This window comes from Suillus subalutaceus, assembly GCF_016647625.1.
Source record: "Suillus subalutaceus strain FC151 chromosome Unknown DFJ58scaffold_18, whole genome shotgun sequence".
In the NCBI taxonomy this organism is placed as follows: Eukaryota; Fungi; Basidiomycota; class Agaricomycetes; order Boletales; family Suillaceae; genus Suillus; species Suillus subalutaceus.
In genome coordinates this window covers 375288-400041 of record NW_024540267.1, presented here as the reverse complement: position 1 = coordinate 400041, position 24754 = coordinate 375288, and the positions used below count along the sequence as shown (strand labels likewise).

Sequence of the window (24754 nt, the reverse complement as noted above, 5' to 3'; positions counted from 1 at the left end):
GATTCGAATTCGAGAAGTCTTGTATTTGGTTTGATTTGGTGACTATAACCACACAATGCAAGCCCCTATACTTCTCAATACCGTCATCTTCCAGTATGGTTGACCTCAGCGCATTCAGAGGCATTGTCGCAGTTAGCGGTGCGTTTCATAAGTCTGACTGTAAATATCGACAATAATTGCGCATTCGTGTCAGAAGCCGAGGAGCCTAAAATGTCTGCACCGCCCCCCCAGGTGGAACGGCTCACTACTAGTAACTTGCAAGTCGGCACAACGAACTCACAGCCTCATAGTGACGTCGTCAGAGACGATAAGAGGGATGAATCATCTTGTGACGATGGGTCTGAATATGACCCGGACTCCTGCGACGACAACCATTCAGTTGTCACGGTAAAGAAACCAAATAAATATCACCCGCAAGTAGTCATTTTCTTCTCATGGGGAATTCGAGCTAAACGTTCGTGAAGTGGACAAAATAAAATGAGATTCGACCGACATCAGCGAGCATTGGTTCGTGCACTCGCAGAGCGTGCCAACTGGGATCCGAAGGAGATCGCCGCCGTCTTCCGTGTATCACTTGCCATTATTCAAAAAACCATTACCAATGGGTACGTCGCTGTGGACGACGAAGTATCGGAAGATGCAAACTTCTACAAGGAGAGTGAGCTCGCGAAAATAATCTTGAATGTGAGTCTTTGAATTTGTGCGGTCTCTCTCGACCTCATGCATTACATTTGCAGCGACCGTCACCTACGCGCACCCGGGAGAAAAAGAGGGGACGAAAGAGACAGGTAGTGATCGGTCGTGATGTCTACTCTTAATGACCTATATTGTTTTCATCAACTTCCTAGGACAAAATGTTTGCCAAAAGACCTCCACGAGAAGCGTCTCCCGTTCATCGCAGGCAGCATCTTGTCGCTTCCCCCTCCTGCGCCAGTTCCTATGGAGGTAGAAGTAAGTTCGCTTGTTCAATTATGCCGTTTCAGCCTGATGTGTACCCAACCTGTCAGCCAAATTCGGATACGGCCAGATCTGGCATATTCAGGATGTTCCGAGACGAAGCAACACTTGTTCATGGGGAGAAGGTCCATTCCATCCTTGAAGAAATTGGGATTGAAGATGACGAGTCAATGTTCGCTGTCCTGACCATGGATGATGAGCGTCTGAACGATATGCTGCAAGAAGCCAAGCGTCTCAACCTCGTGGAGAAGTTTTCCATCATTCAAGCGATGAGAGATTTCGGGAAGAACCACAAAATAGCGAGGTAGAACACTCATGATCGACGTTTCCTATCCAATCGTTGAAGTCGTTCACGAGTGAATGTTTTATTTGATACGCACGTTACACTGAATTATCCTTCACCCAAGAGTTGACATGCCCAATGCAGAAAACAAGGGCCAAGTGGTGTTACAGCCATTGCTTACTTGCTCAACTCGGAAGGGTAGAGTGCTGTTCGAAAGTGCATAGCATGATTGAGGGTGAATATTGCGAACATGTTGATGCCAAATTACACAATACATAGCATCTGATAAAATGACAACGTCAAATTGCACAGATGACAATGTTACGCAGACAACTATGAGAACGCTGAAGCAAGAACTAAGCAAGGAAGCGTCCAATCTAGAAGAGTTTACTGATCATCACGAAACGAATCAGTCAAGTCCAAGCTGCAAGACTGACATTATTCGCATAGCTGATCGTTTGGAGATACCGGTCATGGAAGTTCTTCTCGGTGGCAGGAGGAAGACTAAAAGAACAATCGATCACTACGCTGCTTTCGCTGCAGGCCCGGTACCAACAATTAATATGTTGCACCTGTGACTATGATTGTCATTGCAGCGTTCAAATGGTTGTCCAAACCATCCGGAAGGGAATTATCTCATGTTCGATCATGGCACTCACGCCTTCAGGTCTTTCTTTGAGCCCCCAGTAGACTTTGGCTACTACTCAAGAGCGACTGAACACTCTTTTAAAGCTTTTTCGTGCGTGAAGTTGAAATGTGCATGACACGGGGGTCTCGGAAAAGCGGTATCCCTCCCTGGATGAAGAAGTGAAGGCCTGGGTGGTGTCCAAGAGATTTTGGGATGAGATTCAAATTTCTAAGACGACTTAGCTGGAGGAAGAACGATGGGCAACAAGAGTAGAAGGCCGTACCAGTTGGCAATTTGAATGCGCGTGGTGTGCGTTCAGAATTCGACTTGTTCCAGCGAGATCACGAAGGATATGCAATTGAAGGAGATGGAAAGAGAGCGGGCCATTAGGCCTCGGCACTGCTGGGAGGTATATGCTATCCGTAAACCACGAGCTCGTTGTCGTGACCGCCGGACCCGCCGAAGGTGATGCCCGAGGTGACACAGTAAAATGCTCAGCGATGCTTCTTCAAGGAGGTAGAGTGTTGTGGATGGCTATTGTCTTGGTGGCGACTGGACAACCAGGCGTTGCTTCTTGTTCTGATCGCGTTCACGAACAAGATGCTGTCAAGTCTTAGGAATGTGAACGAAAAAGACTTGGCGATGCTTCCTAAGGATAGTGATTGCGGCGCTGGGTGGCATATCGAAACAGACGCAGATGGTGGCGGACGCTCGTATGAATGTAGACGAGATGCACAATGCTTTGGAGAGATGAGCTGTTCAACGAGGCATTTCGGTGCACAGTGATAGTTGAATCAGAAAATCTTGTGAATGACTAATTTGTAAGCTACTGAGAGAATATTTTTGACGTCAAAAGCTCTTCAGCTGTGTCAATGGTTTCCACTCCTGCCTTGGTCATCTCAATCCATTCTGTGCCCTCGTCAGACACGCTCTTGACCGCATCCCTAATCACAAATGTCCTGAACCCGTGTTTCTTTGCATCAAGTGCAGTAGACTTGACGCAATAGTCCCCTGCTATGCCGACCACGAAAACATTTGATATCTCCTTGTTCCTCAGCTTGTCCTTGAGCCCAGTGTTCGTGAGCCCCCATGGGTCTTCGAATGCAGAATAACACTCGATCCCGACGTCACAGCCTTTACGGACGACCTCAAGGCCCTCGTGCTTTAGACCGTCCACAAATGCTACCCCAGTCGTGTCCTGAACGCAATGAACAGGCCACAGTACCTGTTCTAGCGCTTCAAGTGGCCTTTGATCCTCAGGCTTCCTCCTTGCTACCAACTCTGCAGGAGGAAAGATGGTGATCTTGTCAAACTCCTTCTTGCCCGTATGATTGCGCGCAAAGGATATGTGGTTGGCGGGGTGGTAGTCTTGGGTGGCTACTTTTAGAGCGAATGGAAGCGTCAGAAGTGCATTGATGGTGTTGATAATCTGCTCTGCATCGCGGACGGCGAGACTGCCGCTGACGAAGTCGTTCTGTACGTCGATGACGAGTATGGCAGAGTTGGAGGGTTCAACGTATGCAAGGTCTAGTGGCATCTTGGTATTAATGTGGTCTATGATGAGTTGCTATCACGATGTAGGCTACGTAGCTATAGTACTTATGCATATGGCTTATCAACCCAATAAAATTATCTTATCAATTACAACGGAACATAACTCATTTCGGCTATCAATCAATTGCCTCGTGTTTGTGTAGGTTTGCTTGTTCTGCTGCTTTCAAATTGCAATAACTTACTTGTGCGGTCACCGGTGACTGCTGGTATAGCCTTTGATAGGAGGTAGATGTATGGCACACCATCTTTTATGACGAGCAAGCAGTATTTACTACGAACTTTCGCAGCCATGTCTACCTTGTCGCAACGGATAAGAACTTGGTCAGCGAGCCATTCAGAAGCAGCCAAGCCCCCGTCCGAGGGTGACGTTGGAAAAGAACAGGACCTGCCGCAGCTAGTGCATGATGTGCAGTTGGAAGCTACACAGCAAGCAAAGTTATTCGATGCTCAGATACACAAGATGAAGGTATGTTCGGCACATTGTGGTTCTTTCAATGCCTCATGGTGGCCCGCCCCAGAAAGAACGTCGGTTCTTCGTCAAAGCTCGTTTCCTGTTCCCTCTTGGAATCATACGTATGTCATTTATGTGCTATCTCTTTAGATTTGATGACATTGTCGCACAGTTGGAATATTACTAGGCTTCATCCTCGTCCAGCCTTCAGACTTGCAAGATATTCACAGCAACCTGCTTCTCATCATGGAAGAGTACGACATCTCGCTCAAAATACCAGACATTGATCTATCGCGTGTCGAATTAGAATGGAGACGTTTTCGGAACAATATCCCGGAGGTTTGGAAGCTGAACAATGACGGACGCGAGTTTCAGGTCGGGGAGGCGATGAAGGCGCGAGGCTTGACGGCGCACTATCCCATCGTGCTCATTCCTGGCATCGTATCCACCGTAAGCCACACTGTCAATCCTAATTGATGTTGATCATTGTCTAAACTGCAACTAGGGTTTGGAATCTTGGTCTACTTCACCCGAGTATCGAGCTTTCTTCCGCGAAAAACTCTGGGGAGGCTTCAATATGGTCTCACAAGTGATCTTCAATCGTGAAAAGTGGATTTCAGCGATGATGCTCGATCCCGTCACCGGTCTTGACCCTCCGGGTGTCAAAATTCGAGCTGCAGAAGGGGTAGGTGCTGCAAGTAGCTTTATGACCGGGTATTGGCTTTGGTATGTCTTATAACGCGACGTTCTTTTGAGCGTTGAAAATGACAGCATATATTCAGGTCCAAGATCGTGGAGAATCTTGCTGTAGTAAACTATGACACGAACAATCTTCACTTAGCTCCATATGACTGGAGGCTCTCCATGTCCAATCTGGAAGAACGAGACGGGTACTTCTCGAAGTTGAAAGCTACAATAGAAGGGTTCAAGTATGGTGCCACAAATTTGAATATCGCACTAGACAAGTTCATATTTCATCACAGGGCACGACAAGGCAAGAAGACCGTCATTGCTGCGCACTCAATGGGTAGTACAGTATGTCCTAGTTTCTTTTTGTCGCTGTTACCTTGTCGATTGTAGTACTTTTAGGTCATGCTGGTAAGTCGAGCCTCTCAGATAGTTCCTCCTGTGAAACTGATCATTCGATGAAAGTACTTGTAGGTCCCAGATATACTTGGTTGGTGATTTCTTTTGACCTCTTGCTTGTAGCTTCAAATGGGTCGAGTCTCCCGAACACGGAGGCGGTGGATCAGATTGGGTAGAGGTCAGTTCCTGACCCCCTCATAACACGAGACCCTTAAAACTCTGCGCAGAATCATATCGAGTCCTACATTACCATCGCAGGGACACATCTTGTAAGTCATTTCTTTCCTCGAATAACGATCACTAATTGCATTTCCAGGGCGTGGTAGATCCTGTTTCATTGCCTTATTGTTGTTTACCGCTCATGGGTTTACTATTTTTATTATGAAAGGCAAAAGCTATGGCTGCTTTCTTGTCTGGTGAAATGAAGGATACAGTGCAGATGAATCCTGCTGGCGCATACGGTCGGGACCTTTCAGGTTTCTCAGTTGTAATAATCTGATGATGCCCTGAAGTGCTCGAACGCTTTTTCTCGCGAAAGGAGCGGCAGAAGCTATTCTGTAGTTGGGCTGGCAGTGCCAGCATGTGGATTAAGGTGAGTGAGACTATTGTCTTCGGTTGAGTGCCTCTGTAACAATTAACAGGGAGGAACGGATGTTTGGGGCGATGCCAACTGGGCACCTGATGACGAGCCCGGATCATCACATACTCATGGCGAGCTGATTGCGTTCAGACAAGCATCCGTGCCACTTTCTGCGCATAGCATTACCCCAAGTGTGGAACCAACAAAGAACATGACGGCTGATGACGCAAGCACGTGGATTTTGGAGCGTACTCCTTCAACATTCCAGGTTGATGACTGCCGTGTCTTTTCTGTAAAATAACGCTCACAAAGAGACAGAAAATGTTATGGACCAACTACTCGTTCGGTATCGAGCGGAATGAACAGGTGCTCAAGAAGAACGCCCTAGATCCGAGGAAATGGACAAACCCTTTGGAAGTGCAGTATGTCGTTCTTAATAAGCCTCTTGAAGCAAACTTGATGGATTTTCCTAGGCTGCCAAATGCGCCTTCTATGAGGATCATCTGTGTTTACGGTCATGGAAAAGAAACTGAAGTACTCTACCAGTTTTCCTGTTGCATTTTACAATACTGAATTCAACAACAGAGATCATACTGGTATGCTCACGGACCACACGAATACGAAGAATCGTTTGTAGAGGTTGAGCATTCGACTTGCACCGACCCTACCGACAAATGCAATTATGCACGCCCACCATCAGATATGTCATTTTCCAGGGCGAACAGGATAGATGCTGATTACACGCAAGAGACCACAACGCCCAAGGTAAGTTGGCGACTTCAATCATGTCTCACGTCATACGTATGTCGATTATAGGTGCGCAATGGCGTAAAGATGGGTGAAGGGGATGGCACCGTCAGCCTATTGAGCCTGGGAGCGATGTGTGCAGAAGGCTGGAAGAGACCAAGATGGAATCCGGGAGGAATAAAAGTCACCACTGTTGAGGTACGTCGCCGACGTTCTCTGCGATCCTGCGATATTCCTTATGACCTCGAATACAGCTCCCTCATCAACCCGCCCCCAACATCCCTCGGGGTGGAGCAAATACTTCAGATCATGTTGACATCCTTGGGTCGACAGGTCTGAATGAGCTCATACTAAAAGTTGCCACTGGTGCTGGTAATGAGATCGAGGATCGCTTTGTCTCTCGCATTAGGGAGTTTGCTCAGAGAGTGCGGTGGGATTGAACACTGAGTGTTTTGTAGCTTATTTTTGCACATAATTTCACGTTTTTCTCACAAGTTTATTCAATGCATAGGTTTCTCATGGTGGAGGCTTTCGAGATACTGACAGATCGATTCACCTCTCCTACAAACCTCACATATGTCGCATGAGCAACGGCTATGTGCATTGAGGTAGGCTTGGTGATGTTTACCCAGTCTCTCCTGGACAGACTGCGGACGGTCGTCCCTACCCCTCGGATCTACCAATATCGGGCATGATTCGCTGGCCTTTTCTGCTGCCAAGAGTCCATCTCACTATAGCGTCAACACTTCTACTACTCGTCACTTAAAGGATGTCGGGAAACTGCCATCGACCGGAGCCTTAGTTGATTCCATCTTGGACTGCAGCAACCGCTCAAGCATTTCCAGTCTTCATCATGATGCGTTGTCGCCCGAGTTTGCCCTATTTGTCCGTAGCTATTAGCTAATGACCTCACAGTGCATCGAGTGTGATCATAAAAAGCTATTTTATGGTTGTACTTACTCTTCTGGAGGGCCTTCTCAATGGTGTGCTTCCGTCTGAAACTTATGCATCATTCAATCATACGTTAAACTGCTCTGCATCAGTTTCAAAGCTACCAGTTACCACGCACGTTCACCGTGCCTTTATGGTGCCTAGAATGGCAGAAATCCTCGACTCATCTCAAAATACCCGTAGGGGAACGACTATATCTCTTCGTCTATAAAGGGTTGAGTCTCTAGCGCGTAGGCAGACTGATTTACGACTCGTACAAGTCTATGGGCCTATGGCCAGTGTTTTCCCCCAGTTGTGTTTGTTCCCCGTTTTATTTCCCCGAACTGTTTCGTGAGAGTTTCATCATCTCTATGAGTCTATGTACATAATTCCCGCTTGTACGAATAACCCTTGCATAGGAAATGAGAAGATCCTCTTTCTTATGGAAAGCCGGACGCGCGCGCTCTGTTGGACGCCGAGAGATCTGACGAGTCCACGACAGAAGGATCCGAGATAGAAACGACCAGGTTCTGCAATGGCCTAAGATTGCCAACAAGACTAGCAGCAAGCTGCAACACATCAATCGTCGATGAATTCAGAAAAAAACAATCAACATCATATCTACTCGTGATGAACGATCTAGGAAGATGGTGCTATGCAACTCTTCTTGTGCCCCTTCCAGTCCTCGTGTTGACAGCCCTGTGAGCAATACCGCACAACCTTGCACCGGCTGCAAATTACCAACGATCCAGAACCACCACCTTCCATTCCACAAGCAGCGCACACATGACGCGCCGCTGCTGCCGACGCAGGCGTCGGTGGAGTCTTCGTAGCAACGGCATCTTTCGAACTACCGACCTTTTCCATGTATGACAGCGCGAACAGCGGACTGATCGCTGCCCTTGTCATATACGGTGCAAGTGGACGAAGCATCGGATATTTCTTCACAAACGCCTCTGCCCCCACCCCAGCGCCGCAAGAGCAAATAGGACTATGGTCTGGCTCAAAAGTTAGAGGGATAGCGCCTTTGACGCGATACTCGCAATTGGTCTTGTGCTCCCAGGTACGGCACCGCTCCGTTGCGGCTACGAGGAGGTGTATCCATGCCCTCCTCTCTTCAGCAGCTATCATCAATTGCTTCATATTGGTGTCAGACATCACATATTTAGAAACCTTGCCGAAAGCCTTGATCTTCGCAGGCTCGGGAGAAGACGGTATCAACCAAGCGTCAGCGACTATGGCGTGCGAGCCGAGGTCCAACCGGAGGTCCGTGATGAATAACATAACGAAGGCCTTATGTTCTTTCTGCAGGGCGTAGCATAGAGGGGGTTTGCCATCCGCGGTACCACTTGCGTGCCCAAAGATTATGTGAAGTGTGTGCTTGACATCCAACAGCGTAGATCCTGTTATCAAACCCAGCGGAATGCGTTTTTCACGCTCAGAAAACATGAAGGAGACGTGGGTTGACCCAGTTGAGAGCCTTCTTATTGGTGATGCTGAAAGGCACGCATTGGTCGAGGTTGACGCGGTGCATGTTCCACAGAGCAAGATCACCTCCGTGCGGGATAACAGGGAACATGTCTGAGTCAGTTTCTCCAAGAGCAAGTTTTAGGGGCAAGGTCACCTGCGCCGAGTCCGACATGAGTATTTGGAGAGACAGAGATAGAGGAAACGTACTTCGATGTATAGCGACTTTCGTGCAATGCGAAGCTTGGCTTTCTTGGCATCGATAGGGAGTGGGAAAGGGAATTGCAAAGACTTGTCTCCAAGAACGATGGCGATTGAATGCATGGAAACTTGGTTCACAGTGGGAGTAGCGCCGCTGGTCAAGGAAGCTTTCATCTCCGGTTCGACGATATTCACCCGTGTGGTGAATGACAGAGGTTTCTTGCATTCTTTATCTAACGTCACAAATGTGGCGCCAGGTGTCTTCATAGGACGATCGCTGATCTGAATACTCTTCTCCTCAGGACTCTCTGGGACAGCATTAGGACGCTGTCGCAGGATGTGCACGAGTTTCTCATCTTCCATGTCCGCACGGAATAAGTCAAGGTCAAACCCCAGCTGCATGGCGGGCGTGCAAGTCGCTAGGGTGGGTAGAATAGACAAAACTACCGACAGCCGATGCTCGTTCGAAAGCACGACAGATGGCACCCAGAACCACACAACAAGAGGGGAAGTTCCATACCGTCTAGTCGCGTCCTCCTCAATAGCTACAGTTTTTCCTTCGCCCTTACCGCTGATCTTGACTGTCCCGAAAACTGCATTGATGCATAAAAACATATTCGAGGTTATTACTCCCCTGATGTCACAGCGCAACACGGGTGTTCTAGCCGAGTCAAGAGCTGGCAAGAATTGTTGGAGGCGAGCACGAGGAATGACGAGGACGACACAAACGGTTTGGGTGAGCGTCTTCCAATCACGGAAGACAAAGGGCCTTTTGACACAATACACCTCATGCACCTTTTGTAGAGACACCCAATCCGCAGTGAAAACGCCAAGAAGGTGCAGCTGGCAGCAGAGATCTTGGTAATGGTCCTCTTGACGACACCCAAAATCCCCACAAACGAACGACGATGGTAATGTACAATCCCAGACAGTTTGATTGACTCTGGCGACTGCTGGACTATGGCCGACTTCTGTGCTACGTTCTCGTGAGAAAACATGTTGAGATAGATATTGAAGAAAACGCCTGCAAGCTGCTCCGGAGCGATGTCGATGGGGCAGTCGAGATCAGTCACGAGTTTCTCAGCACCGCCGATAAGCTTCCAGGCGAGACGCTCGTGATTCTGAGCTACATCCTCAGTCACAAAATGCATGAGGACCTCGTGCATATTCGACCGGTTTGTGAACTGCGAAACGAAGGACACGGGAATAAGGCCCAGGAGTAGCCCAATAGTCGCAATATCTCCACAGAGTTGCTGTGGCAACGTGTCTTCTGGGCTGCTCCCGGAGAGACCTTCCGTGTACAACGTAGCAGATAGAGTTCGCTGAAGAATAGGAGAAGTAACAACGAGGATGTTCAACACGCCGACGTGATCAAGAAGGTTGGATGTATCAATGATGTTGAACGTGGTTGGCGCAGGTGACTGTGTGTCAGTTCCGTAAGCCTCAGGATCAAATGTGATGCACGCGCTCTTCCAAGGAGCAATGGGGAATGGTGTGGATGTCGATTTCATGGTGCGGGAGTAGTCAAGAGCTTGACACAAGCTCAGAGCGTCTCCCACAAAGCAACGTATAATGAGCAAGCTCGGAGAAGATGGTCCTTGACTGCTCAAGACCTTGGAAACCGAAGTGCACCACCTGGAAAATTGCGTCTTGCAGACATTTACTATGTCCTTCAGAGTAACTTGCTCTGGATGGCGAGAGCTTCCGACAGCTGGCGCAAGCGCTTCCGCCAAATGAAAGCCAGAGAGGGGATCTGTTCCATAGTGGACCCCAAATTTTTCACCGACCATGGAGTATGCTAAGGTTGGATTTGGATGTGATATCTCCGAGGGTCTCTTAGGGACGGCAGAGCATATGCCTGTCTCCCAGTAAATGTTGTAGTGATCATCCACCATCTTGAGCGCATACATCGACAGTGGCCCGGCTGCCCGACTTGCTGTAAACACGAATCCGGATTTCGTTTTGGAAGCCTTGACGTCAGCAGCATATGCAGATTTAAATGCTTTTTCCTCGCTAGGAGAGAAAGTCGTCGTCTTGACGTAAAGTTGCCAAAGGCGCCGCAACTCGGTAAGAGTATCTCTAGTGCACACACGAAGGAAATGACCGTAAGGACCATCGTTCCAGCTATCCGGATCGCTGGATAACTCGACTAACTTTCTGCACTGTGATATGAGCAGGTCATGGGAAGCTTTGTCGAGATAAAAGTGGAAAAAGATGTTCCAGATTTGCGGCACTGTCTGCACAGCGCCTTCGTCGGCAAGGAGGGTGAATAAGATAACGTTGCGGGCTATTTGATACATCAGCTTAACAAGACAAATCTAGTGTTAAATCTGGGCTCGCCAATGACTGCACTCTCCAGGTCGCAGCAAGTGAAGTCCAGTTTTCGTGATGCTGAGTACGGAGCATTAGCGTACCACTTTATTAAAATATTCACATGCTTTTACCTTGCGAGCCCATGCTGTTTGCATATACGGTGTAAAGGATATGCCTCGGGTCACCGCATCCAAGAAGCAGTACATCTGCCTTTTCAGATGGGCAAAGATCCTGTGTGAGGCAAACTGCAGATGTATTGCCAATAGGGTAGAAGAACGTTTTTTCTCTCCATAGGACAGGATATGCCATGATCTCGGTGTTGATTTCGCCTAGCTAGCTGGTGAAAACGAAGATGGTACAGTCAAACGAACAGGTGAGGAAGGACTTGAAGGGTACATACAACACGTTGACTGAAAGAGGCTGTTATTCGAAGGTCCGTGAGCCTCATGGACTCGGAGCTTGGTTCTAGGCTAGCTCCCAAAGGTGACATAGGACGATCCTGATTAATTCGGGACAAAAGGTAGTTCGCGATGAACGTTCACCGGTGCACCCTCGCATGTGATTCAATATGTCGCTCAGCGTATCAAGTCCATCCTACCATTACATCGCTTGTGGACAGCAATGCCCAGCGAGCATTCGATGCATTAGGCCAAACCCAGTAGCTTCACCTGGAATGCCAAACCGAACAAACATTCAAATCCTCCTTTGCAATGCGTGACAGTCCTTTGATGATAAGGTACATTATCCAATCTCGCTTGCAAAGTCCAGAGTTTGTCGGCTTGTCGTGATGAATCAAGTCCAGATGAGGCGGTTCATCTCGCTGCTGCTATGGAATTATCTGGATTTTACAGTGTGATAGGATATTTGCGGTCTGACTCTGACGACGAGGATGAGCCAGCCAGATCATTCATAAAGATTCTTGAGTGGGCCAAATATCAATAAATAGGTGGCGGCAAGACTTAGATCCTACTGCCTGTTATGTATGTGTGACGCTTAATAATTGTTGAGCGCGCGCGTCCGGCTTTCCATGCTTTCTGACCTCCTCACCTCCCAATCCAACGATGGAGACGGTGACCCGCTGGACCTTAGCGGCATCATTGAGTGTGTATCGTCATTTGAGCCCGCCATTCGGTGCTAACAACGTTCGCAGTTTGACGAGTTTGGATGCGGAATCGAGTACATGTTACTACGTGATCATTGTGTCTGACTTCAGCTAGGATTTCAGTCGTTCATAACTTCATACGGTTCTGGAGATGTCTGTCCTCATCTCTTCCAAATCATTTGATCCCAAAGCCTTTCTATCTGCTGTACACCCAAACGCAACACACCAGGATCTAGATTCTTGCAGCAGGCATTAACCATCTCCAGTCGTCCATTGATAGGCCGTCCGTCACGGTGTTGTCGTAGAGGATAACTTTGATCGGTTCGCTGCAGTCAAGGCTTCTACTGATGGTGTGTTGTGTGTCACTTGTCTGCTACTCCAAAATAACTGGTGCGTGCTCGTAGCATTATGCGCGAGGGATTACTGAGCGACAAGGCGGACTTTGCTAGCTGACCGCTTGTAGATTACTTAAAAACGTTTGTCCCAGTTCATTCCTTCCAGTTCTTTTTTTGATGCGCTCCGACCTAGGCTCGGCTGTAAAGTCCTCCTCCCTATCCTCGAGGACTGCGCCAAAGTCCCCAAAGTTGCGCACTGGTGACGCTCGACGTGTTTGAGCGCTCCAAGTTCTTCTTCAGCCTCCCGGGATAGGTTGGAAGGTATGAAGCTGGCCTGCGTCAGTACAAAAAGGGGAAGTTTCTCCTCGACTCTCGCCCTGGGCAGCTCCGAGACCTCCCCGTTGAGGCATGTGCCAACGCAGGTTCTACGGCACAACAGAAGAGGATATTGAACAAGGTGTGGGCAAACGTTGAGAAGGTGATGGAACAAATGAAGGCACTACGTTTGGCACGATTGCAAGAACCCGGAAGGAGCGTCGAAGAAATGGAGAGGGGTATTGAGTACGTTTGCTCGTTATTATTGCATGTCTCGTTCTTGACCAGCACTGACTAGGATTCTCCTGGAACTAAATGTGCCTGAAGACCCGATATAGACCTGCGTCGATGGCCAGCACAAGCGCATCATGGACCGGATGAGTGCTGCCCACAGAACTGGTGTTTCAAATATCAATGGCGCCTTCCTCTCACGTTGTTGAGTATTTCTCATACTGACATGTATTATAGCCACGAAGTCTCGCACGGCAACTGATCTTCGTGTCAGAATGCACACAGACAGATCCTTGGTGTGCAATTGTGATTCCAAGTAGCGCTGGAAAGCAAAGCGCTCGAAACCGTAATTGGTGCGCTATCATATCCCTTCTGTCAAACTATTGTTCATTCCTGTCGTACTCAGCACACGCAGGCGGCCATGAAGTGCCTATCGTATCAACATCTCCAGCGAGCAGATATTGACCAATATATTAACTACGGGGCTACGTCGATTTTGACCAAGATAGCTGGTATCGTTGGTACAGGAACCACTTTTATTCTCTTTGCCACTGATGGGTGTCCTTTGTGACATCGAAATCCTGCTAATGAGCAGTTTAGATGCTTCCAACACATATCAATCGTAGACGGGTGCAACGCTCGATACAGCCACTGGCTTGCTAAAGATCTCACCAGAGCAATATAACGAGCTCTCATCAATGTATTTTACTTTCGGTGGTGTAACCTATGAGCTCATCTCCAATGCACGAATCTGCCCTCGATCATCGAGCAGCGACCTTGGCGGTACCCCCGACGGCATATACCTGATTGTTAGTGACACCGGGAACAACCCTGGTTCTGGCTTCGATTTTGTCAAAGGTTATTATTTCCTGTATGGTACTCCATTTCAGTAAGCAAGAAGTTGCTGAATTGTGCCTTCCCAGGGAGCGCTTTTACTCGGTGTTCGACACGACGAATTCCAGAGTCGGGTTTGCCAAGACTGTGCACCAATCTCACGTCCAATTAACTGCGGACTCTTGAAAGATAAGGGTCTTACCCGTATTAACATCTGATATTACATAAATATCTCAAGTACATCTGTTTTTGACGATCCCTTCGCCGGTGCTTCGCAATCTTCATACGAGAGCTTCAAATGAAGAGGAAATTCCTCTTTAACTTTGTGTTGGTTGTGCCCGTGCCATGTACGTGTTTCTACGGCTGCTGACATCGAATAACTAGCGGATATGTATGTCTAGTAGCTAAGGTCCTTGCCAGTGCTTTTGATGACAAAGTTCACGCAGAACAAGGAAGCTTAAACCGTATATGCAGTGGCCGGAGGTGAAGGAGCTGACGTATCGACACAAATCCACCGGCACTATAGCAGAAGCTTGGTAACGTATTCTGGATTGGTTCGAGAAGTATTCTTTCATAGATTTGCAATATCGATGCTTAACCTGGTGTGTTCAGACGCGCCTAGTACAAAGCTCAGAGCCTCGGTGAACATTGTTGATTTCCTATACATATCCAGTAGCATTCGATGGCCTCACAGATACCAAAGGTTGGTCGTTTAGTAGATTCACTAGCAGGACTGACATCCATGCCAGCATGCTCAAATCCTTGTCGTCGGTGGAGGTCCCTCTGGTAGTTATACTGCCTCGGCCCTTGCAGGGAAGGGCTCGACGTCGTGTTATTGGAGGCTGCACAGTTTCCCTCGGTAATAGATTTGTCCAAAGTATTCAGGCGCCCCCTTGACTATTATCGTGTAGGTATCACATCGGGGAGAGCCTGATTCCTTCAGTTCGTCACTACCTGAGGTTCATCGATGCGGAGCAAAAATTGGTCGAGATGGGTTTCAAGCACAAGGTGCGGCTAAAGTGTTCTCGAATATTAGGACTCAATCATGATGATACGTTGTCATTAATAGCCCGGAGCTGCAATCAAGTTCAATCAATTCAAACGGGAAGGATGTGAGTGATAATATAAATGGGCCCAAGAGACAGGCTCACCTGCTTCCAGACACCGACTTCGTTGCGCTTGGGCACACTAACAGTTCATGGAACGTAGTATGTGCTTCACATCTTTCCTTTTCATGAAAGTCAATACTCCAGCCAGGTGCGCTCGGCATTCGACAAGATGTTGCTTGACCACGCGGCATCTTGCGGAGCAAAGGTATTTGAACAAACGAGTGTGAAAGCCTTCCGCTTCTCTGTAACCGAGTCTTCCAGGCCTGTGACCGCCGAATGGCTACGTGCTGCAGATGGAGAAACCGGAGTGATTTCATTCGACTATCTTGTTGATGCATCCGGACGCTCAGGACTGATGTCGACCAAATACTTGCGCAATCGTCATTTTAACGCATCATTGAAGAACATTGCGCTTTGGGGTTACTGGACGGGAGTTAATACATATGGCATGAATACCCCAAGAGAGGGTGCCCCTTGGTTCGAAAGCACTGAGAGGTATCCATCATGTTGTCAACGGTGAGAATGCATTAATCGAGCCAATGTGCACCAGACGAGTCCGGCTGGGCTTGGTTTATTCCTCTACACGATGGAACAACTTCCATCGGCGTCGTTATGAATCAAGACATATATAACGAGAAAGTCAGCGCCTTGAAAGGCAGTTCTCTGGAAGATCGCTATCGGATTTCCGTATCCCTCGCCCCAGCACTAATCAAGCTCATTGGAAACGGGAAGATGGTACAAAAGGAGGCTTCTGGGGGACAACCTAGGCAGCTCGACCTATTGATACGATCAGCGTCTGACTTCAGCTACTCCGCTTCGAGCTACGGGGGACCTGGCTTTCGTTTGGTCGGGGACGCTGGTGGTACGAACTTGAACATCTTCCTTGTCTACATGATGGAACTGATTCCCGAACCTTCAGCCTTCATAGATCCATTCTTCTCCTCCGGGATACACCTCGCAATGACCTCTGGGACTATCTGCAGCAGTATCTATATGTGCCGCAGTCCGAGGAGATTGCTCAGAAGTCGAAGCAGCTGCATGGCACACGAAAAGGTTTTCGCTGAGTTACACGAGGTTCGTCCACAAGTGGATGGATTTGCTCTTGCTGATCAGAGTGCCATGTGCAACGTAACCTGCATAGATTTCAGATAGTGGTGATGAGCGCATATCAACAGATACGATCGACGGATCTTGATATCCTGAACGACGTTGATGAGGATAATTATGATCGGGCCTTTGCTGCTATTCGACCAGGTAATACTATCGTTTGTATAGTATGGACAAACTTCCAAGATGCTGACTATCATTGCAATGCAGTAATCCAGGGTGCATCGGAGATGGGGAGTCGGTTGAGTGGGAAAGAGCTTCAGAGTGCGCTGGAGTTCTGCGGCAAATGCTTTAAAACCCCACATCGCCTGAGCACCTTGCACCTGCTTCGAAAGAAGCTCTTCCAAAGGATATGTTCGATGTTACAGCTCCACTCATGGATCCGCACGCTATTCGAAGCATTATCTCCAAGACATTCAAGCATACGGATCCAAAAGGTGACCAGGACTTCTCTGGACCTGAGGAAGACCTGAAACTCGCACTGGACCAAATCAACGGCCGAAGAGTCGTGCATCGAGAGTATGCTATCAATAATCTCGAGGCTGAGGATGTGAATGGATTTGTGGTGAGATTGCGAAGAGGACATCTCGGATTGATGTGCACGTAGTTGATGGATAATCGTTGCCCTAGCCGCAGGAAGACTCATAAGTCTCGACTAACTCATATCGCAATCATATCAGTCCATCTGGGACATTTGCGAACTTGAGCGCAATGTACATAAATTGCATTCGTTATCCTATTCGCAGGTTTCAGACTTTCAGTTCAGGCCTGAGGTCTTCGGGTTTGAGAGAATGCATGACTAGTTGACTGGTCGGGCTGAAAAGCGATCGAGGACTCGGAGTGACGTACAGTTTGCGTGCAATGCACACAAATTTTAAACTTTTAGGGATGCTCAATTCTAACTAAAGTGCACGTAATTATGAGAATGCTATGCATCTGCTGTCATCTACGCACAAATGTCTACAATAACACCCTGCCGGAGATTTCACCGCAGCCGTGTCTGGTGCTAGAGGACCTTGGTGGACGTGCCAAAGTTCAACGTTCAATGGCCCGACTTCGTCGTACGGGCAAACAGAGTCGTTCGTTGCATGCACAACTGGCTACAGAACTCGAAGCTCTTGCTATTTGCCAACTCGCAGCTGCCGACGACAAATTTATTGGCTTGCTAAAGATCCAGTTTAGCGTGTCCATTGCTCGTTCCACACTGCCAGCGAGACCAACCGACCTAGACAAAATGTTCAGGTACTTGGCCATTCGGTACATTATAAGGTCAGTGACCCCCCCACCCTCACCCTCGACTCATGTAACAACACACTGTACAACCCCTGTATACCATCACCCACTCGCCTACATGGATTCACTTCGCCTGCCTCGGCATACGTCAACATAAGTATCTGGCCACTCCTTCTGCCCCCAAGGACCACCCATATATACATGTTTACACCACGAAATCCTGTACCAGCCCGCTATCAGCGGCCGAGTACGTGTCAAGTTGATACTACGATAGTACACATACCACGCACATAGCATTCATAAGTCATCTCACTCATCGAACAGCGCGTCTAAAACGGCCAGCAGGAACGGCGGACTGATGGGGGCACGCCTCACATCAGGGCATTCGCGTGTTTGGAGATGCGACTGGGACACTGGGGGTCCCATAGAATAGATTGTATTGTCCTACATAGAGTATCACTCTGAAAAGGATAGAAATTGGAATCAAAAAAAAAAAAAAGGTCAGCGACGGCCCGCGTCGAATATGCTGGCCAGTGGCAGAATGCATACAGAGGTTTGCGACAATCGTCACGGAGTTTGAAAGCGATTTGGATCCCGTTTAGAACGCGATTTGAATCTAGAAAAGGCTTGAGTTTCACCTATACTTAACAGCTATGCCAAAAGGCAGTGATACTGAAAGTTTGCGTTTCAGTATCACGGACAGTATTTATATATATAGATTATGGGAACTCTAGTGAGCCAGCGTATCTCAGTCGGGAGTTAGACTCGTGACCCCTAATGAGGCGAGAATGAACATTGATCGGACTTCCAAATAAGTCGCGGCAAGTCGGCAAATCAACCGTAACCTATCGTCCACTATATATACATGCCTCCATAGAACTCGGTGAGTTAGTTTGACATACGAACTTGCAATCTTTTAAGACTAGTACTGACATTTGACAGTGGCATGAAACGTTTAGAACTACAACAGCATTCTAAAATGCTGCAGGAAGCCATCCATTGTTGACTACAGTTCCATGTGAGTCGGTGATTAGTGACGCTACGATGTAGTTCTGGTACCTACCAATAGTCTAGTCACGAGCTCCCAACCTATACCCATACCTCTTGATACAACCCACCACCCCGGACCCTGAGGGTTAAACCCTCTTCCGTGGAAGTCTGGGATATCATCTGGATCTACACTAACATAGGAGTCGGGGATTAATTGATTAGGCTTGACATGATGCGTTTCAGACGCGTCTAGTACAAAAGCTCAGAGCATTTCGATGAACATTGTAAATCTTTTCTACACACCCACTGAGTAGCGTTCGATGGCCTCACAGATACCAAAGGTTGGTCGTCCAGTACTACATTCGCCAGCAGAGCTGACATCCATGTCAGCATGCTCAAATCCTTGTCGTCGGTGGAGGTCCCTCTGGTAGTTATACTGCCTCGGCCCTTGCCAGGGAAGGGCTCGACGTCGTGTTATTGGAGGCTGCCCAGTTTCCCTCGGTAAGAGACTTGTCCAAAGTGTTCAGGCGTCCCTCTTGACGATTATCATATAGGTATCACATCGGGGAGAGCTTAATTCCTTCAGTCCGCCACTACCTGAGGTTCATTGATGCGGAGAAAAAATTGGTCGAGATGGGATTCAAGCACAAGGTGCAGCCAAATTGTCCTCGAATAATAAGGCCTAATGATATATTATTATTGATAGCCCGGAGCTGCAATAAAGTTCAATCAATTCAAACAGGAAGGATGTGAGTGATGATAGCAATATGCCGAAGAGACACACTCACCTGCGTCCAGACACCGACTTCGTTGCGCTTGGGCATAATAACAGTTCATGGAACGTAGTATGTACTCGACATCTTTTCTTTTCTTGAAAGTCAATACTCCAGTCAGGTACGCTCGGTATTCGACAAGATGCTGCTAGACCATGCGACATCTTGCGGAGTAAAGGTGTTTGAACAAACGAGTGTGAAATCCTTCGGCTTCTCCGCAACCGAGTCTTCCAGGCCTGTGACCGCCGAATGGCTGCGTGCCGCAGATGGAGAAACTGGAGTAATTTCATTCGACTATCTTGTTGATGCATCCGGACGCTCAGGACTGATGTCAACCAAATACTTGCGCAATCGTCATTTTAACGCATCATTGAAGAACATCGCACTTTGGGGTTACTGGACGGGAGTTGGTACATATGGCATGAATACCCCAAGAGAGGGTGCCCCTTGGTTCGAGACATTGAAAGGTACGCATCGTGTTGTCAACGATGAGAATGCATTGATCGAGCCGATGTGCACCAGACGAATCCGGCTGGGCTTGGTTTATTCCTCTACACGATGGAACAACTTCCATCGGCGTCGTTATGAATCAAGACATGTATAACGAGAGGGTCCGTGCCTTGAAAGGCAGTTCTCTGGAAGATCGATATCAGATTTCCACAACTCTTGCCCCAGAACTAATCAAGCTCATTGGAACCGGAAAGATGGTACAAAAAGAGGCTCATGGGGGACAACCTGGGCAGCTTGACCCATTGATACGATCAGCGTCTGACTTCAGCTACTCCGCTTCGAGCTATGGGGGACCTGGCTTTCGTTTGGTCGGGGACGCTGGTGGTACGAACTTGAACATCTCCCTTGTCTATATGATGGAACTGATTCCCGAACCTTCAGCCTTCATAGATCCATTCTTCTCCTCCGGAATACACCTCGCAATGACCTCTGGGCTATCTGCAGCAGTATCTATATGTGCCGCAGTCCGAGGAGATTGTTCAGAAGTCGAAGCAGTTGCATGGCACACGAAGAGGTTTTCGTTGAGTTACACGAGGTTCGTCCACAAGTGGATGGATTTGCTCTTGCTGATCAGAGTGCCATGTGCAACGTAACCTGCATAGATTCCAGATAGTGGTGATGAGCGCATATCAACAGATACGATCGACGGATCTTGATATCCTGAATGACGTTGATGAGGACAATTATGATCGGGCATTCGCTGCCATCCGACCAGGTATTGCTATCGTTGTATAGTATGGGCAATAATGTCGAAGATGCTGACTATCATTTCCACACAGTAATCCAAGGTGCATCGGAGATGGGGGACCCGGTTGAGTGGGAAAGAGCTTCAGAGTGCGCTGGAGTTCTGCGGCAAGTGCTTTAACCCCACGTCACCTGAGCACCTTGCACCCGCTTCGAAAGAAGTTCTTCCAAAGGATATGTTCGATGTTACAGCCCCACTCATGGATCCGCACGCTATTCGAAGCATTATCTCGAAGACATTCAAGAATCCAAAGGGTGACCAGGACATCTCTGAACGTGAGGAAGACCTGAAACTCGCTCTGGACCAAATCAATGGCCGAAGAGTCGTACATCAAGAGTATTCTATCAATAATCTCGAGGCTGAGGATGTGAATGGATTTGTGGTAAAGTTGCGAAAAGGACATCTTGGATTGATGCGCGCGTAGTTGCCATCAGTGAACTGGTGTAGTTAACTTTCTTTGTATTAGTAACAAGAGTCAACACAAATATGGCAAAGGGCTTACTTCAAGCCTTGAATCTTGGGGTCAACCACCCAAGTTTCCTTATGATGGATAATAGTTGCCCCAGCCACACGAAGACTGCATCAGTCTCGACTTGACTCTATCATATCAGAGATGTCCTCTCGTTTGAATGGGGGTTGTTTTTGACAGCTTAGCGGACTTGGACGTTTGACGGCGGCATTTCGGCACGAGTAACATAAATTTAGACGCTGCGGGAAGTCATCGAATCCATTGAAGTTCTCGACTCGATCATCATGATCATCATGGTCAGTTGGCTAAAAATCGATCCGGCTCATGTCAAGCTCATGTTGAACCTGTTCTGGCGGCACTAGACAGCATGACACCTAGGTCCTACTAAAGGCCCAGCCCAAGCCCAACTTGAACCGTCCATCAACCGTCCATTGCGCCCAACTGCGTGTCAGTGCCGACGGACATCTACTGCCAGCATCCCGTTGTGTGCTGTCTTCTTGTCTATCATATAGTCTGCCTGGAGGGAGACTAGACGGTTGAACCAAGCTGTCTCATAGATCTTTGTTTGTAGTAAGTGCGTTGCCAATTTCCGAATTTCCTCCTTAGCTAGTCATGATGGAAATCCATACGATCCCAATATTTTCCGAGTCATGATCGTGCCACACCAAGCTTGACAACCCATGTATGACAACCGGAGCATAGCTATAACTTGGGTGGAATCGAATGTGCCGGATTCTATACTCCACCACTCTCACCTCCCATCGTCTGCTTGTCCAGCTTTGTCAGACATAAATGCGCTAGGGGTCTTCGAGTCGCAACACTCTAGGATCGTGGCCCGGGCATGAATGATTTTTGCTATGAGAGTCCTTGATACGGTTTTGGTCAATGGCGTGTTTTGCTTATACTGATCTGATGAGCTGCATATTTCTTCAGGCTAGTTACAGGCAAAAGGTTGCCATGCCATGCCAGAAGCGTTCAAGTTTGTATATTACCTGCTACCTCCATTTCATAGGGCGAAATGTTTCCTTGGTTAGCGCTTAGAATCATGTTTCAAAGGATGTCGGTTCTTGTCAGAACTCAATACGGTAGGCAAACTACTCGATCGCGATACCGTCTAACACGTCCTCGTGACAGTCCAGGTAAATCACTTCAACGACTGCCATGCGGCTGTCGGCACGAGGCCCTTGGCTTGGCGATTTTGATAGTGATGAATCGTCCTCTAATGACGTGCAGCAATGTGGATATCACAATAACTTGGGATAGAACTTCACCCCTGCGTGTAGAATCTAGGCTGCGCATATCACATGGTCAGTTGGGGGGCCAACTCATATAAAGTCTTTTGGTGATTGAAGCTTGAATTCGAGCTGATCGTATCTCTCACTCGACCTTCGAACAGCTTGCCCAAATGATATTCCCTTCCAAGGTTTTCCTGTCGATCCTCTTTGTCGTGTTGTCCTCTGCAGATGCATCTCCTTTGCGTCCTGACGCTGGGAAAGCAACCCTCAGCTTTGCCGCTAGGGTGAACGCCAGGGGTGTTGTTAATATCGCTGCCGCCGACAGGGCTCGCGCTCAGGCGATGAAGCAGGCTGGTTCCATGGGCGAGCGTGCTGGCAGATCCTCTTTCAGCATAACCAACGCTGTCGTTACTTACACTGCCCAAGTTGGTGTCGGCAGCCCCGCCACTGAGTGTAAGATTGACTGTCAACTGGTTCAGATAATTTCTGACTGGACGGTTTATCAGACACACTCCTCATTGATACGGGCAGCTCCAACACCTGGATTGGTGCAAACACTCCATACAATCCCACTATCACTAGTGTGGATACTGGCAGTACTGTTGTATGCCGTTTCTCATACTCTGTTCATAAAAAGGTGCTCATGACAATCTCGTAGGCAGTGTCTTATGGTTCCGGTAGTTTCTCGGGAGGAGAATACACGGACACCGTTACTTTGAGCACTGGTCTGGTCATTACCGAACAATCCATCGGAGTTGCGAGCAACTCAGAAGGCTTCGGAGACGTGGATGGAATTCTCGGAGTCGGACCGACTGACCTGACGTATGGCACCATTTCTGACCTTGAGACAGCCCCCACTGTCACAGACAACCTCTACAGCCAAGGTTTCATAGGCGTTGAGGCACTCGGAATTTACTTTGTTCCTACCACTGCCTCTGATGATGCCGGCGAGCTCACCTTTGGTGGGCACGATAGCTCAAAGATAACGAGCTCAGTGACTTACGTCCCTCTCACGACTACGTCACCTGCTAGTGATTACTGGGGTATCGACCAGTCTATTTCCTATGGACGTTCCACCATTTTGTCTGAGACTGCTGGTATTGTCGACACCGGCACGACTCTCGTTCTCATTGCCTCCGGTAAGATAAGTCCCTCATAAATGGGTCGTCCCATACTGACTTGCAGAATGTTAGATGCGTTCAGCGCGTACCAGACTGCCACTGGTGCTGTGATGGACGAGGCCACTGGTCTCCTGATGATCACCTCAAGTCAGTATGCTAAGCTGCAAGCCCTGACCTTCAAGATTGGTAGCAAAACCTACGAACTGACCCCCAACGCCCAAATTTGGCCGCGTTCCCTCAACGCTGACATAGGCGGCAGCAGTGACAACATCTACCTTATTGTTTCTGATATCGGAAGCGACTCTGGTTCTGGATTGGACTTCATCAACGGTTACACATTCCTGTTGGTGTTCAAGTAACTTTGGTTGGTATGAGACTGACGACCTATTATACAGTCAACGCCACTACTCTGTTTTCGACACCACCAACAACCAAGTCGGCTTCGCAACCACCTCATACACTGATGATACGAGCAACTAAAATAACTATTTGCTGAATTGATGCTTACGTGTGTACGTTTTATAGTTATAGATGGTTGTTCAAGGTCGATTGTTCTGTACATCATCGATGGCTCCAAATTGCCAATATACAGCGCTTTGCATTAAAAAGTTCACTCCTTGAATTGGGCGCAACGTGTTTGGGACACCCGCTTTAGTTAGAGAGGCTGCGTCTGTAATTGTTGTGTGGGAATTACTTCCTTTATTGGGTTCCATGTACCGCCTCCGACCCTTTCTGGTTTGCGTGCCCCTCTCCTCGTCATACTTTCCTCGGTTCATCGATGCTGGATTCAAATTTGTTTCCTACAGGCTACAGGAAACCGAAAAGGAAGAGCGCCTATTTATTTCAATTCGGAACACTCGACATGAACCGATTGCTTCAAGAATTCTAGATGGGGTGCCGGGCATTGCTGAGGGTGCAAAGACTTATCCCTTGGAACGCGGAACATGATACCTGTGACTTCTCATCAGTTCAACATACGGATGGCGCCTAGTCCGACTCTGCGCAGTTGGCAGGTCCTTCTACTACCTCCGATGACATTCATGTGCCTATGTGCGCTATCTTTATATGTGACTCCTTTGCCATCGCGGAGTCGCGGACCCTCGTGTTATCCCTCGATGACACGTTTTCAACACGGCTGACTACCCTTTCACAGCCGTGACTGCACTTCTGTTTCATCTGTTGGTGGTTGACAGCTGCGCGTTTATATCTTGTAAATCTGCTTGCAGTTATGAACGTCCGGCCGTTGGTGCGTTGTATTCTGGATGTTTGATTTGATATTTCACAGTCCAAATTTGCACGACAAATTCAAATTTTATACAAATACAAATGTGTCAGGGACTGGCGGCGCCGGCCATTGGAGTGCCGTTACGATGAATGGTATGAGCAATAATGTGTGGTAGATGGGCGGCGAAGCCGCAGTCAGATGAGGGCGTAGGATACTGAGGCTG

General features: G+C 48.2%; 8 protein-coding genes across 8 annotated transcripts; 6 read left to right on the top strand and 2 right to left on the bottom strand.

Moving 5' to 3' along the window:
- Nucleotides 1–210: 210 nt before the first annotated feature.
- On the top strand, nucleotides 211–1265 carry DFJ58DRAFT_838538 (uncharacterized protein; the record flags this gene model as incomplete). Its single annotated transcript, XM_041392462.1, has 5 exons — nucleotides 211–387; nucleotides 499–658; nucleotides 738–788; nucleotides 869–951; nucleotides 1008–1265. 5 exons carry the CDS (start codon nucleotides 211–213, stop codon nucleotides 1263–1265), a joined length of 729 nt encoding a protein of 242 aa, XP_041247651.1.
- A 1406-nt stretch (nucleotides 1266–2671) lies between these two features.
- DFJ58DRAFT_770732 (Isochorismatase-like protein) lies at nucleotides 2672–3498 on the bottom strand. Its single transcript, XM_041389109.1, has one exon. The coding sequence runs from the start codon at nucleotides 3403–3405 to the stop codon at nucleotides 2695–2697; it is 711 nt and encodes a 236-aa protein (XP_041247650.1). The 5' UTR covers nucleotides 3406–3498; the 3' UTR covers nucleotides 2672–2694.
- Nucleotides 3499–3711: 213 nt separating this feature from the next.
- On the top strand, nucleotides 3712–6726 carry DFJ58DRAFT_724293 (Lecithin:cholesterol acyltransferase-domain-containing protein; the record flags this gene model as incomplete). The annotated part of the gene is made up of 19 exons (XM_041385097.1): nucleotides 3712–3888; nucleotides 3941–3995; nucleotides 4046–4323; nucleotides 4379–4599; nucleotides 4656–4802; nucleotides 4857–4908; nucleotides 4963–4971; nucleotides 5035–5054; nucleotides 5083–5137; nucleotides 5187–5228; nucleotides 5276–5281; nucleotides 5348–5420; nucleotides 5472–5551; nucleotides 5601–5807; nucleotides 5858–5961; nucleotides 6013–6073; nucleotides 6125–6304; nucleotides 6356–6484; nucleotides 6541–6726. The coding sequence occupies 19 exons, from the start codon at nucleotides 3712–3714 to the stop codon at nucleotides 6724–6726; spliced, it is 2082 nt and encodes a 693-aa protein (XP_041247649.1).
- A 1067-nt stretch (nucleotides 6727–7793) lies between these two features.
- DFJ58DRAFT_863671 (uncharacterized protein) lies at nucleotides 7794–11506 on the bottom strand (the record flags this gene model as incomplete). The annotated part of the gene is made up of 11 exons (XM_041394108.1): nucleotides 7794–8653; nucleotides 8685–8797; nucleotides 8890–9058; nucleotides 9080–9103; nucleotides 9128–9166; nucleotides 9200–9429; nucleotides 9454–9561; nucleotides 9589–9741; nucleotides 9768–11171; nucleotides 11225–11275; nucleotides 11329–11506. 11 exons carry the CDS (start codon nucleotides 11504–11506, stop codon nucleotides 7856–7858), a joined length of 3267 nt encoding a protein of 1088 aa, XP_041247648.1. The 3' UTR covers nucleotides 7794–7855.
- Nucleotides 11507–13836: 2330 nt separating this feature from the next.
- DFJ58DRAFT_655227 (uncharacterized protein) lies at nucleotides 13837–14200 on the top strand (the record flags this gene model as incomplete). Its single annotated transcript, XM_041381838.1, has 2 exons — nucleotides 13837–14051; nucleotides 14104–14200. Coding segments are annotated over 2 exons (312 nt in total), but the record flags the coding sequence as incomplete, so codon positions are not given.
- Nucleotides 14201–14323: 123 nt separating this feature from the next.
- DFJ58DRAFT_863667 (uncharacterized protein) lies at nucleotides 14324–16878 on the top strand (the record flags this gene model as incomplete). The annotated part of the gene is made up of 12 exons (XM_041394107.1): nucleotides 14324–14717; nucleotides 14764–14873; nucleotides 14926–15022; nucleotides 15084–15126; nucleotides 15176–15222; nucleotides 15272–15600; nucleotides 15660–16108; nucleotides 16158–16197; nucleotides 16265–16377; nucleotides 16441–16494; nucleotides 16566–16795; nucleotides 16861–16878. Exons 1-12 carry the CDS (start codon nucleotides 14697–14699, stop codon nucleotides 16876–16878), a joined length of 1551 nt encoding a protein of 516 aa, XP_041247646.1. The 5' UTR covers nucleotides 14324–14696.
- Nucleotides 16879–18844: 1966 nt separating this feature from the next.
- DFJ58DRAFT_838532 (uncharacterized protein) lies at nucleotides 18845–20905 on the top strand (the record flags this gene model as incomplete). Its single annotated transcript, XM_041392461.1, has 8 exons — nucleotides 18845–18954; nucleotides 19008–19104; nucleotides 19160–19202; nucleotides 19252–19298; nucleotides 19348–19693; nucleotides 19749–20271; nucleotides 20339–20465; nucleotides 20525–20905. 8 exons carry the CDS (start codon nucleotides 18845–18847, stop codon nucleotides 20903–20905), a joined length of 1674 nt encoding a protein of 557 aa, XP_041247645.1.
- Nucleotides 20906–22355: 1450 nt separating this feature from the next.
- On the top strand, nucleotides 22356–23786 carry DFJ58DRAFT_714683 (aspartic peptidase domain-containing protein; the record flags this gene model as incomplete). Its single annotated transcript, XM_041384048.1, has 5 exons — nucleotides 22356–22638; nucleotides 22692–22789; nucleotides 22844–23324; nucleotides 23379–23649; nucleotides 23702–23786. The coding sequence occupies 5 exons, from the start codon at nucleotides 22356–22358 to the stop codon at nucleotides 23784–23786; spliced, it is 1218 nt and encodes a 405-aa protein (XP_041247644.1).
- Nucleotides 23787–24754: the final 968 nt, after the last annotated feature.